Consider the following 13,579-nt stretch of genomic DNA (forward strand, 5'->3'; position numbering starts at 1 on the left):
GAGAACTAGCCAGTGTCATCCACACCATGTGCTTGCATCTCCCCTGTCTCTTACGCCTCTCGCCGATCACAGAGGCCCCCTGACTTGTGATGCCCACTCCTTGTTCCCTACTTCTCCAAACCAGTCCAATTAGTTTCCAGAGATTGAGTTTGAGTATGACATGAGTACTTAATGGCTTCTATCTGGCACTGATGTTCATCCACTGTACTCTCAAAATTCCCTATGATAGAAACGTCTATATTATAGTATTACAGTTGCTTTTTTGTCCATTTTATCTATAAATGCTAAGCACTTTGAAGTCGGTCTTTATTCTTTAACACTCATATCTGTAGCATTTAGCACATATTCTTGAACACAGAAGATGCTTATTGAATTTAAATGAAAAATAGGATTATCACAGCAAGGGAATAATCTACCATTTTTCCTGGAAGACAAGCAGATATACCAGGTCAGAGCTTCTCAATGCCTCTGCAAGCCTGGGCCCCCTCTAAATCAAAAGACTTGAAATCAAATTGATTGCTTTGTCAAACATTTAAAACAAATCATTGTTTCTGAATGATTGTGTCCTAAACTTCTGATAAGCATTTAGACATTTTTGTCCTTCAATATGTACCTTTTGGCAATTAGAGATTGATGTTAAAACTCTGTGCCACAAGATAGTGTGTGTTATATGCTATCAGTCTGGAGCAGGTCTCGTCCCTGATGCTGTCCTCATCACTCATTACAGCGGCTGAGTACGTAGCACAGCAGCACGGCATTGATAAACCACTGTATACCTTTCTATTATCTGCAAAACCCATGCTTTGGGAATAATTGAACTCTGCCTTTGAGTTATCTTCTTAAATTTCAAATTCCACCTAATATAGTTGCTACTCTATGCATATTATTTTTCTTTTGAATAAGAATTATGCTCACTGTTTCTGGGTTCTTTACATATGTCAATTATAACAGTTTCGGTGCAATTCTGTGACACAAATATCAGGCCAAAGAGGAAATGCAGCATTCAGTTTCCATTGCAGTCATACTTATGCAGTAGATTCTCTTCCTACATACCATAGTTACAGTCTTTTTAATATCCTAGAATACAAGGAGAAGCTGGGTGACTTCATGCTGTCATTCATAAGGTAAGATAATCATGGTAACCTTTACCAAGATGTTATGAGAAATTAAGGCAATTTATTTCCATTAGTAACACCTTTGGGATTTTAGCCAATAAGATTTCTTACAGATACCAAAAATTTAAAAAAATGCTGTCTTAAAAATAATCCATTTAAAAGCTGACTTTATAAGCTCAGAATTCTCTTGGTGCTGAATTTTGTCACTTCTAATATTCCTCACTTTTAACATATCTAAAACCAGAATGCACTTTATAGTCAACAATGTCTTAATCTTATTATATTTTAGTTGCATCATTTTTCTTTCTTAGGGATATATGAAACCTAGGTGACATCCCTAATGTATTAAATCTGATGAAGTAATAAAATTGATTTATTTCAAATCAAAGTGGATCAAGTACCTAGGCATTAGACCAGAGACCCTGAATCTACTAGAAGAAAATGTAGGCCCAATTCTTTATCATGTCATCTCAATAAGGCTCTTGAAGCACAAGAAGTAAAATCAAGAATCAATAAATGGGATGGTACCAGACTAAAAAGCCTCTTGATAGCAAAGAAGACAATCAAGAACATGAAGAGAAAGCCTATAGAGTGTAAGAAAGCCTATAGAATGGGAGAAAAATCTTTGCCACCCCAAAAAGACCCAATCAATAAAGGGGCAAAGGAACTGAATAGGCACTTCATAGAAGAAGAAATACAATCAGTCAATAAATACATGAAAAAATGTTCAACATCTCTAGCAATTAGAGAAATGCAAATTAAAACCACACTGAAATTCCATCTCACTCCAATCAGAATGGCAATTATCAAGAATACAAGTAACAATAAATGTTGGCATGGATGTGGGGGGAAAGTTCACTCATACATTGTTGGTTGGAATGCAATTTGGTGCAAGCACTATGGAAAGCATTATGGAGATTCCTCAAGAAACTTGAATGGAACCACCACTTTATTCAGTTACCCCATTCCTCAGTACATATCCACCCGAAGGACTTAAAAACAGCATATTACAGGGATGCAGCCATATCAATGTTTATAGCAGCTCAATTCACAATAGCTAAGCTATGGAACCAACCTAAATTTCCTTCAACAAATGAATGGATAAAGAAAATGTAGTATATATACACAATGGAATATTACTCATCCATAATGAAGAATGAAATTATGACATTTGCTGGTAAATGGAAGGAACTGGAAAATATCATGCTAAGTGAAATAAGCCAGTCCTGAAAAACTAAAGGCTGACTATTCTCTCTAATATGTGGATGTGATGGTGACACATAATAATTGAGGAGAGGGAAGAATAGAAGTTCATTGGATTAGACAAAGGGGAATGAAGGGAAGAGAAGGGGGATAGGAATAGGAAAGACAGTAGAATGAATCAGACATAACTTTCTTTCCCATATGAATAGATGTGAAACTCCACATCATGTACAACTACAAGAATGGGGTCCTAATTAAAAGAAGTTATACTCCACGTATGTAAAATATGTCAAAATATACTCTACTGTCATATATATCTAAAAAGAACAAATTAAAAAATAAAAAATAATAGACAATAGTAGTTACTTTATATGATCCGTATCTAGGAAAACTGAATAAATAATAAATTTCTATAATTAAAAAAGAAAACAATTTTTTTTGTTATTTTATGCTTATCCCATTAATATTTATAAGAATTAATACTTTATTATTTCATCATTATTTTACTTACCTATTTTTATTGTATGTTATTGCAACTAATGAGATCCTTTTGTTTCTACCACTTTTGTTTTCACTGAGAGACAAAACTGGAACAACCTCAGGTTTCAATATTAAACACTTTCTGGTGGTTTTTCTAGTCTTTGCTGTGTCATGTCTTTTTGCACGCTCCTTTTATCACCACAAGTTAAGGGATGTTCGTGACTGCTACAACCTATCTTTCCAAAGTATTCGTGGAGGCTGAAACTAGTTCTGGAAAGGAAAAGAAAGAATGTCTCCCCTTTGTCAACCCTGGGGCAGAGCATAGGGAGGGGGTTCTCAGACCTCCTTGTATCTAATGGTACTTTCTGGAGTTCAGCTGTCTATTTGGAGAACTGTTTCTCCTCTCTCCTCTGTATGCATTCTTTAGTCTTCTTCTCCAACCATGTTTCTCTAATGACAACCATGTCATTCTTTCCCTTTTACTCCCCTCACAAATGTCATAGCATTTCATTGATATTATTGTTTTCCTAAGTCAATGGGTATGACTTTCCCAATCTATTGACTATAGTTTGTATGTGTGTATACATACATGTGTGTGTATACTTTTTTATAACTCTAGGAAGATAATAAAATAGTATATGCTAAGTTTAAGAAGTCAAAGTAATCCATTTCAGAGTCTCTAAGATGCTGTTTGAAAAAAAAGAAAGCACTATTTTTATGAATGTTTTAAATCTTTTTTAATTTTCCAAGTTTCTTGGGAAGACTATGGGAAAATTACAATATTTACATTTTATGTTGAATATGCCAGTGTTCGATGCCTGTAATACCTGTCTTCTTCCAAATTCTTCTCTTTTCCTCTGCATCTGTTTTTCATATCACTATATATTTCTCTACTCATCCCCTTCACATTCAGACCTGCACACACACCCTGCAGGTAGACGGAAAGGCACTAAGACAAACAGCAGTAGCATGTCAGAAAGAAAACTGGTTGTTCAGCTCCTGGACAGCACCTTGAGCTGAAGCTGGAAGGAGCACAGGCTTTCTCTGATGTCTCTTGCAAAAAGGCACTCATGACATTCCTGAGGGACCCACCCCCATGACCTAAGCACCTCCTTAATACCTCACTCTGGTAGTTAGAATGTTGACATTCAAATTTTGTGTGTGCAGCACAAACATTCAGACCACAGCAACCTCTTTCCAAAATATTTCTGCAGTTCTTCTCCCTTCGTATCCAACATGTTATTTAAACAGTAATAATACCAACAACAATTTATGTAGCCAGAGGACAAAAGTTTCAGTTTTCTCTCCTGAAAAACGTGATTTTGTTCAAGTCATAAGCCAGTTTCTCTATGAAGCATTTCCTGACCCAAGCAATGTTACTGCCTCTTTTATTTGTGCTTTCTCAGCACAAATAAAATTTAAAAAGAAATATAATTAAATTATGAGACAGACTGTAAGTTTTGTTTACATGCCTGCTTCCTGAATAAACTGTGAACACTATGTCAAGACATGTTTTGTCTTAGACATCTTTATGTCTCCAAGGTCTGGCGCAATGATCAGAGCATTGCAGGAATAAATATTTGCTGAGTAACTACAATTTCTTATTTTGTGCATTCATTCAACAAACCTTTTTCAAAAGCACTTAACTTAATCTCTTCATAGAGACTATTTCAAAACATTCTAGTTCTGAACAAATATCTTATTTTCTTTATACCACACCTTAAGAACGATCAATTTCATAATTAAGATCATATATGAAAGCAACCATTTTCCTTTGATAAAATAATGGCTTTATTTTTCCCACATTGTTTTTAATGATTGTTAAATTATCCAGATGATTTTCCACGGAGGCCTTCAAGTGATTTAATTAATCAAAACATTCTTAGAAAAGATGGAACTTCAAGCCCAGATTCAAATCTCCAAGTTGACTGAAGTTCAAATTATGCTTTGGAGAAGTGCCATTATGAAGTCAGTATCAGTTGGCTACATTTTACCTCTTAGACTTATGTATCAGAATGGATGTGGACTATTGGAGAAGGCTCAAGAAGAACATGAAATATTACTGAAATAAAAAGAGGTCCTGATAGGAAATTTTAAATGAATAAGCATCATGTAACTTAGTTATTACTCATAAGCTTCACCTGTGCAAATGAAAGACACTGTTAATTAATTAATTATATGGTTAATATAAACTACTACAAAAGACTGTATTCTTGCTATAAATATTCCAAAGGTCATACCTGTTCTGAAAAATCTATGCATGAACATCAGAGGGTAATGAAGAGCATGCAGGGAAAGGCATGCTGCCTTTAGTTTACATGATCCATGATCTTTCTGTGTTCATTTCTATCTTAAATTTTAAGGCAGGGATGTTATTGTTAAAATGTGATATTTCTCTTTCCTTCTATCCCTTAAGGTAGTCCCTTTGCTTGCCGTTATCTCCATTGGACCCTGTAATTCTACCCTAACCACTCTTTTAAATCTTCAGTGTAATAAGCAGAGTGATCCTGTTAAAATGTAAGATAATCATTCCAGTCTCAAACTCTCCCCGCAAGTTCTCATCTCACTTAGGTCAAAGCCAGTTCTTCCAATGGTTTACAAAGCCCCACACAGTCTGAGCTTTTCTCTCTCCGGCCTTTTATCTTCCTTGCCTACTCATACCAATTTCATTGCTATTCCCAAATACTTTAACCTCTGACATTTGCTGTTCCTCTGCCTGGAATGCTGTTCCACAAAACAATTCCCTGGTTCTCTTTCTCATGTCTTTACAACTTCATTCACAAGTCACTGTCCAGTGAAGCTGTCTTTGATCATTATACCAAATGTTAAATTGCTATTTCCCCTTTTTTGTTTTAGTTTTCTCTACTGTAGTTATCACACCAGCCTACTATGTATTTTATCAATTACTTACTCATTTGGTACCTATTTAGCTCTTTTCTCTAGAATATAATGAATTTTAAAATTTTTTCTTTACTCTTATATTTACAGAACATAGGACATTGCCTGATCCATTGCAGGCAACACACACACACACACACACACACACACACACACACACACATATATATATATATATATATATATATATATATATATATATATATATATAATTTGACTTAATGAATCCAAAAATGCTTTTAAAATCCACACCATGCATCACACTTCATCTTTGCTTCTATAATAAAATACCTGAGACTGGATAATTTGTAAAGAACAGACGTTTTATTTCTCAAAGTCTGGAGGCTGAGAAGTCCAAGATCTAGGCACCAGCAGGTGTGGTGTTTGGTTAGGGCCTTGTCTCTGATTCCAAGATGGAGCCTTGAATGCTGCCTTGTCCAGAATGGAGGACTGTTCTTCCTCACATGGTAGAAGACTAGAGGATATGAACCTGCTCCCCAAAGCCCTTCTGATTGTGGCACTAATCTGTTCATGATGGCTCTGTCTTTATTATCTTTCCACCACCACATTATTTCAATACTATTGCATTAGTGATTAAGTTTCCAACACATGAGCTTTGGAGGGACAATTCAAACTATCATATGTCTGAACTATTACTAGAAATAGCTGCTTTACATAAAACCTATTTTTCATTAATTTTTTCCTGTCTCAGGCATGTCAGATCCATTGAATAAAAATATGTATTTAATGATAAGCTCACCAAGTATGTTTCATGCAGTTTAAACTGGAGAGCCATCTATCTACATTTTAAGTTCATTAAATTGGAAATGGTGGTTTAGTCTTCCTTCCTTCCTTCCTTCCTACTTCCTTCCTTCCTTCCTTCCTTCCTTCCTTCCTTCCTTCCTTTATTTCCAAGAGATATTTGGTTCAGAATTTTCATTACTATGACCAAAAGACCAGACAAAAACAATTTTAGAGGAGGAAAAGTTCATTGGGGGCTCATGGTTTCAGAGGTCTCAGTCTCAGATGGCCAACTCCATTTCTCTGGGCCTGAGATGAAACAGAACCTCAGGATGGAAGAGTGTGGTGGAGGAAAGTTGCTTAGGATGTGGCCACCAAGAAGCAGAGAAAGCTCTCTGTCACTGGGGGCAGAATATTAACCCCAAAGTCACACCCCCAGTGATCCACCTCCTCTAGCCACACACTACCTGCTTGTAGTTATCACCCAGTTAACCATTCAAATAGATTAATGCACTGATTAGGTTAAGGCTCTCCTAACTCAATCATTTTTGTTTCCAAACTCTCTTGCATTGTATCCCACATGAGCTTTTGGAGGATGTCTCATATTTAAACCAAAACAGAGACTTTAGTGTTTCCTAGCATAAAATGAGTCTAAAAACATTCTTGCCTTGATAAATGCTAAGTGAAGCTCCTTCTCTTATGCCAATCTTTGCCTTCATGTATATGTTCACTGTCCCAGGCCAGGTCCTAAAACTTTACACCTGAATTATTGTAATAACCTTCTAACTAGTCTCCATGTAGTAATATAGATTTTTTTAAAAAATAAAAAGAATGTTTTCATATATTTTAGTTTCTGAAATAGAGACTTATCTTTTACTTGAAAGCTCAACATGGGTCTGCCTTATGCATGAAAAGTGAATGCAATGTGATATTTCTCTTATTTCCAAAAGTACATTTTTATACTAAAGATGTATTTTATCATGGAGGAAAAAATGTATTTTCCTGCAGAGTTGCTTCATCATACAATCAATTGGCCTTTCCTGTCCTCCACAGTCCTGTTTTTCTCATATTGCAAAACATCTTAATGAGAAAAAATACATGTTAATCAATCTGGTTAACTTTGAGGAAGACCTCCATTACAGAATGATTCATTGCATAGATTTGAACTAAGAGCAGTCATGTGCTCAGAGCTAATATTCTTTTCATTAAAGAAAGTTTGCAGGTGCTTACTTTGAGCTCCAATTGGAGTTTTTGCTTAGGCACAGCAGATTCTCACCAGCATCTTCCATGGCTCTCTGTGAGCCCATTTCTGTAGTTCATGAATCACAGCTCACAAAGCACAATGGGTTGCGGAGAGGAGAATTCACACAGTATGAACCCTCTCCATGTGTTACAGCTCTTTTTCTCCCCTCCTACCTCTCTGTCTTTTAAAATTTATTACCTTTTCTTGCTTTGCTGCTCAGAGGAACACAGGCTTTTTCCTGTAAGCCAAGTTCTTTATGATCACTCTAAATTTGGATGGAGCTCACAGCGGCTAGGTCATTGTAATACAGTTTCCAGGATTCATGGGGTGGTCTAGGTTGAGTCGGAGCACTCAAGTGCATCCATGCTGATTGCTCATGCTCTTTTTCTTTCCGTCTGAACTTTGGCTTTTCCCTTGGTTCTATCGACCTTCTCTGGGATTCCAATTAATTGGCCTGAGCTGCCACAAATATTGGTAATCATGGGATGGCGATGAAGTAAACAAACCTTCCTGTGTCTAAATGATTGTGTAGTGCAAGGAAAGTTTCCAAATTAAGTTCACATGAACTTAATTTTTGTCTCCCAGCCCTAGCTGTACATGAGAATCATCAATTAAACTTAACTCTCCGAAGGCAGAGTCTGAACATCTCTGTTTCAGATCTCCCTGGGTAATTGCTAATGAGTGTTCAGGGCTGAGAGCCACTGATGAGCTACCAGAATGCAGGCTATTCTACTGTGTAGGGGATTGATGAGCAAGCCTACAATCACATTTTTGAACCTGAAAAACTTAACCAGATAAAAATAGACCTGATTCTTACTGCTTTATGAGTTTCTCATTTAAATTCTAGTTTGAAATCAAATTTTATCTATCTCACCTGAAAACACTGAAATAATGAAATTTACTTGGTCTCTTAGAAAACAAGGGAAGAATATGGTCATATAGGATGAAACATCATTATGTTAGGGTTTGGCAAGGAAACAGCCTTATTGTGAACTTCAAGTGTTAAAGTGAGAAAAGAGCACCGACTGTTATCAGCCCCAGGAGGAAAATGATAAAACCCATAGTATAAATGCACTCACTGTAGGATAAAGTGCCTTTTGATGGAATTTTACTGCATGTCACATTTGGAATACACCCTTGAAATCCTTTATGCCTAAATCTAGACCACAGAAAGGATTCATTACAATCCAATTAAATTAAAATGCTAAAATTTATTAAAAATTTTTCAAGCTGTTTTTTTGCAATTATAAGACTGTTTCAGAATACCTTAGTTAAATGACTAAAACATTAATTTGATCTCATATATTTTCCTTTTAATTACCATTCACAACATTGAAATAGCCGTAGGAAATAAAAGATGCTATCTTAATGATATATATATTTTAAAAGGGACCATAAGAAACAAAATAAATACCAAACCAGCACCACACACACTAAAAAACTTATTTCTCATTTTCATCAAAAAATTTAAAACACTGAAAGTTAATTCCCAAACCACTAATGAAAGAAAATGGACATGATAGCACATATATAAACAAGGAGATTTTCGTGTATGTTTAATAAACTGGCACAAGTGTATGAGACACTAAAAAAAATCAATTAACTTGAGAATAAATATATGACAGTAATTTTGTCCTTTAGGAACTAACAGTTAAGTAGGAGAAGGCAAGAACATTTAGATATCAGTAAAACAGGATGAAATGTGGGAAGCTCTTTAATAGAGGTGCAGACTAGTGTGGAAGTAATGACTACCACTCCCACAGCAGTGTCAAAGTACTATTCCCCTGAGAGAAAATCCAGAAATGTTCCTTGAGTTGGGGTAATATTTGAACAAGGTTGAAAGTAGAGGAGAACTTCAGAGTGATGTTGTAAAGTGGGAAAGGATGTTCCAGGGAGAAAGCGAGCTACTTCAATGAAAAAATGAAGATAATTGAATTAAGAAAATAGAATACTTTAGAGTGGTGTGTAGAGATTAACGTAATGTCAGGGACACACTGTGGAATGTTTTCAATGAGAAGCTGCAACTATTCTCTATGTAGTACAGAGCTCTCATGGTTCTTCAGAAAGTGTGGCTTAGATCCAATTTAGAAGGATTATTTCAAAGATGGTGTTAAAAACTAACCTGGAGAAGATAATGGCTAGATATAGAGAATTTGGTAGGCTATAGAGTAGTACTACACTCAAGAGATGAAGAGGACCTGTGCTAAGGCCCTGGGAATAGAATGGATGGACTCAATTTAGAAGACATCTTTGATTTCAAAACAGCAGAGTTTGAAGAATTGTTATAGGTGAAGCATGAGCAAATGTTATGGCAAAAAATACTAGGGATATGTCTATTTTGCAAAAGAAACATTTCCAGCATATGTAAGATTAGCAAAGTGATGTTGAGAAGGTTGTTCTGATGCAAATTTTGAAGAATATTTTGGAAATCATCATATTGTTTAACATATGTTATAAAAAAGAAAAATAAAGAATAAGCATGAAAGTTAAAAGAAGGCAGCAAATTGAAAGCCTAAAGTCACAAAGAGCTACAAGAATGGCCAGAGTAAGGGGAAAGCAGCACTAAAATGTGAGTGATGTCTCAGAGACATGAGACAAGGTAGTAGAGGATATGGGTGAGCAGAAGTTGGAACAGATAAATATAGGAGGCATAGATGGGGCAAATTACCCTCCTTATAAATAGATGGGAAATCCAAAGATACTACAAAGCAAAAAACATGGTTAACAGGAGGAATTGGCCTTAGTGAATAATTTTGTGTGATTCAGAAGGATGGAGAGGATGGAGACTAAATGTGAAGACCATGAGCAGGATGAACCTGGTAACGAATTGTTACCTTGTTGTACTACTAATAAGATAAAAGCATATCAACAGAAATTTTGTAAAGAATAGATAAATACAAAGTATTATTTTCTTTTCCTGATAGATTAAATAAGAGCTGGTTGCCACTATGGATTTGTTAATCACACTTTAGCACCAGACACCCACCAACTTATAGCCTGCCTTCCAAGTGGATTTCAAGGTCAGACTTTGATCCTTACAGGGAAGATTGATGAAATGGGGTGAAAGACATATGTGCCGATGGGGAAACCGGAACAGTCCTGACCTGGACAGTAAGGCCCCAGGAAGCCCACTGATTCTAGATTGAAACCAAGTTATGTTTTTAAACTTTATTTTATATTTAGATAAAAATCATTATTTATATTTATGAAGTATAGTGTGGTGGCTTGATATGTGTATGCGCTGCGGAATGATCAAATTAGGCTAATTGGCATATCTCTCAACTTAAATATCATTTATTTGTGGTGAGAATATTTAAAATATGCATTGCTATTGACCATAGTCACTGTGCAACAGAATAACAGAACTTATTTCTCCTATCAGCTGTAACTTTATACCAGTTGATCAATATCTCTCTTTTCCTGTCCATCCCCTGCCACCAGCACCAGCCTCTAATAACCACTATTCTACTCCCTACATCAACGAGTTCTATTTTTTTTAGATTCCAGGTATTAGTGAAATTATATGATATTTGTCCCTCTGTGTCTGTCTTATTTCACAGGACGTAATGTTTCTGGATTCACTTGTGTTGTTGCAAACAGCAGAACACAAGCAACCAACATATGTATGACATTACTAATCATCATAGAAATACAAATTCAAACCCCCAATGAGATACCACCTTCGACGAGTTATATTCACTAATATAAAAAAGATGCAAGATTGCTGGGAGCCATTAGCCAAGTAAGTATGACAATTTCCTTGCCAGCGTACCCCATGTTGCAGTGACATTGAATGTACTTAACCTTGCTCAAGGACCAAGGCAGATTAGGGTGTTCCCGGTTTTAAGATAATCTTGTTTAGGGCGTTCCCAGTTTAGGTTCCAGGTTTAAGGTTTAAGATTATTCCTGCTGGGAATAGGGCGTATCCTGCTGCCTGAGTTCCCCTTGAGTTCTCACGGGATTCAGACAGTATATTTTGGAGATAGAAGCCCAGTGGAGGTGGATTTTGGGCAGAGAACGTGGATTTGGGAAGAGAACGTGGATTTCCCCAGAACGTGATTATAGACGGCTGGTGTGAGTTCGGGAATAAAGAGTTGCTGTTTGAATCTACAAGCTGTGTGGTGGCTCGTGATTGTGTGCCCAGCCAGACTGTGGCACAAGATAACAATTGTTGGGAGGATGTGGATAAAAGGAAACCCAACACAGTGTTGGGGGTATTGTAAATTACTGAGATCATTTTAGGAAAAAGTATGTAGACTCTTCAAAAGATAAAAAATAGAATTATCATATGATCTAGTGATCCCACTACTAAGTATATATTGAAAGGAAATAAAATCAGTATGTCAAATAGACATGTGCATTCCCATATTCATTGCATCACTATTTGCAATCACCAAGATATGAGAACAAATTCAGCATCCACCAACAGATATATACATTTTTTTAAAAAATGTGGTCTATATACACAATGGAGTATTTTTTAAAAAGCTGAATTAAGTTTTAAGTAATGTGACACTCCATTGGAACCAGTAACAGTGACAATATACAAACACTTAGTTTGGTGGGTTTAGTGACATTTGAATGGTGTTGGAAGATTTCTGTCTAGTAATTAATTCCTGTCAAGAATTAGATGTGTAATAAGAATTGTAATGCATTCCTCTGTTATATATTTTAAAAAATAAAATCAATTAAATAAAAAAAAGAATTAGACCATTTTCTTATTCAATTGGATGGGACATAAAATGTCACCTTTGCTTCTGTTATATTTTTAAGCAGAAAAAAATTAAGGGGAAAAATATAATTACATCATGTGGGATGCAGATGTAATCACACTTACCAGAATAATATTGAGGACAGATACAAGTGTATCTTCCTATCTCATTGAGACACGTAGCCCCATTCTTGCAGGGATCTGAAACACATTCATTCACTTCCAAGTCACAGTGCCTTCCTTGATATCCTGGGACACAAAAGCAGGAATAGCCATTGATGCCATCCTGGCACACAGCCCCATTGTGGCAAGGGCTGGAAGCACAATCATTGTGATCTATTTCACAGAATCTTCCAGTGTATCCAGCAGGGCAGATGCAGACAGGGTCGACAGGGTCTTGGTGGCAAATACCACCATGTTGGCAGGAGTTCATACCACAGGAACCAGTGGTAATTTCACAGGTGATCCCACTATACCCAGGAGGACATTGGCACTGAAAGCTCCTTTTTCCTGGGGTGTTCACACAAGTGGCACTTCCTTGACAGGGACTGGAGAAACAAGGATCTCTCATGTTGTCACAGTCTTTGTCCAAATTATTGGTTATGTCTGAACAATGGCAATTGCTGTCTTGTGAAAAACCTTTGCATGCAGAATTGTTTTGGCAAGAATTTGACAGGCACCTGGTGTTGTTTTTATTGCAAAAAGAATCTACGAGAAAATAAAAAATATCAAGATTAAACTTATAAAATTGTTGAGGGTAAAATTAAAGAACATCTTTCTTTTAGACCCTATGTCACCTCAAATTCATTAATGAAATACATAGTTGGCTGCATTCTAATGGTGAGTTTTAATTCCCCACTTGTCAAAATTTGTTATGTAGTTGCTAATATGAAACACACAAAAAAAGGCTGGTTTGAGATTCTTTCTTCTCCTCCTTATTCCCTTTCTCAGGTATAAGATAATGTGAGTTGAAGTAACCATTAACACTTCCTATATACTTAAAATTTTGAAAATCACATTCTCTCATGGGAGACTTTGGGAATATTGGGAAGTGAATTACAAAATTCTCTCTGAATAAGATATAACTAATGTTTAAGTGAAGACTGTTATTTGGTTTTTGACTGTTTTATCACAATTCCAACTTATGCTCTAAAGAGAAATGCACAGAAAAATGATAAAAATAAAATT

At 36.0% G+C, this 13,579-nt stretch overlaps 1 protein-coding gene across 1 annotated transcript in view; it reads right to left on the reverse strand.

The window, feature by feature from the left end:
- The window catches only part of Crb1 (crumbs cell polarity complex component 1), a 192,685-nt gene that overhangs the window by 120,457 nt on the left and 58,649 nt on the right, over positions 1–13,579 (reverse strand). Inside the window, exon 2 of the mRNA XM_058586069.1 lies at positions 12,518–13,099. Coding sequence (XP_058442052.1) covers positions 12,518–13,099 — 582 coding nt within the window. The remainder of the gene's footprint in view (positions 1–12,517; positions 13,100–13,579) is intronic.

The sequence above is a fragment of the Marmota monax genome, unplaced genomic scaffold (assembly GCF_021218885.2).
Source record: "Marmota monax isolate L192 unplaced genomic scaffold, Marmota_monax_Labrador192_F-V1.1 WCK01_AAM20220418_F8-fsc00099, whole genome shotgun sequence".
In the NCBI taxonomy this organism is placed as follows: Eukaryota; Metazoa; Chordata; class Mammalia; order Rodentia; family Sciuridae; genus Marmota; species Marmota monax.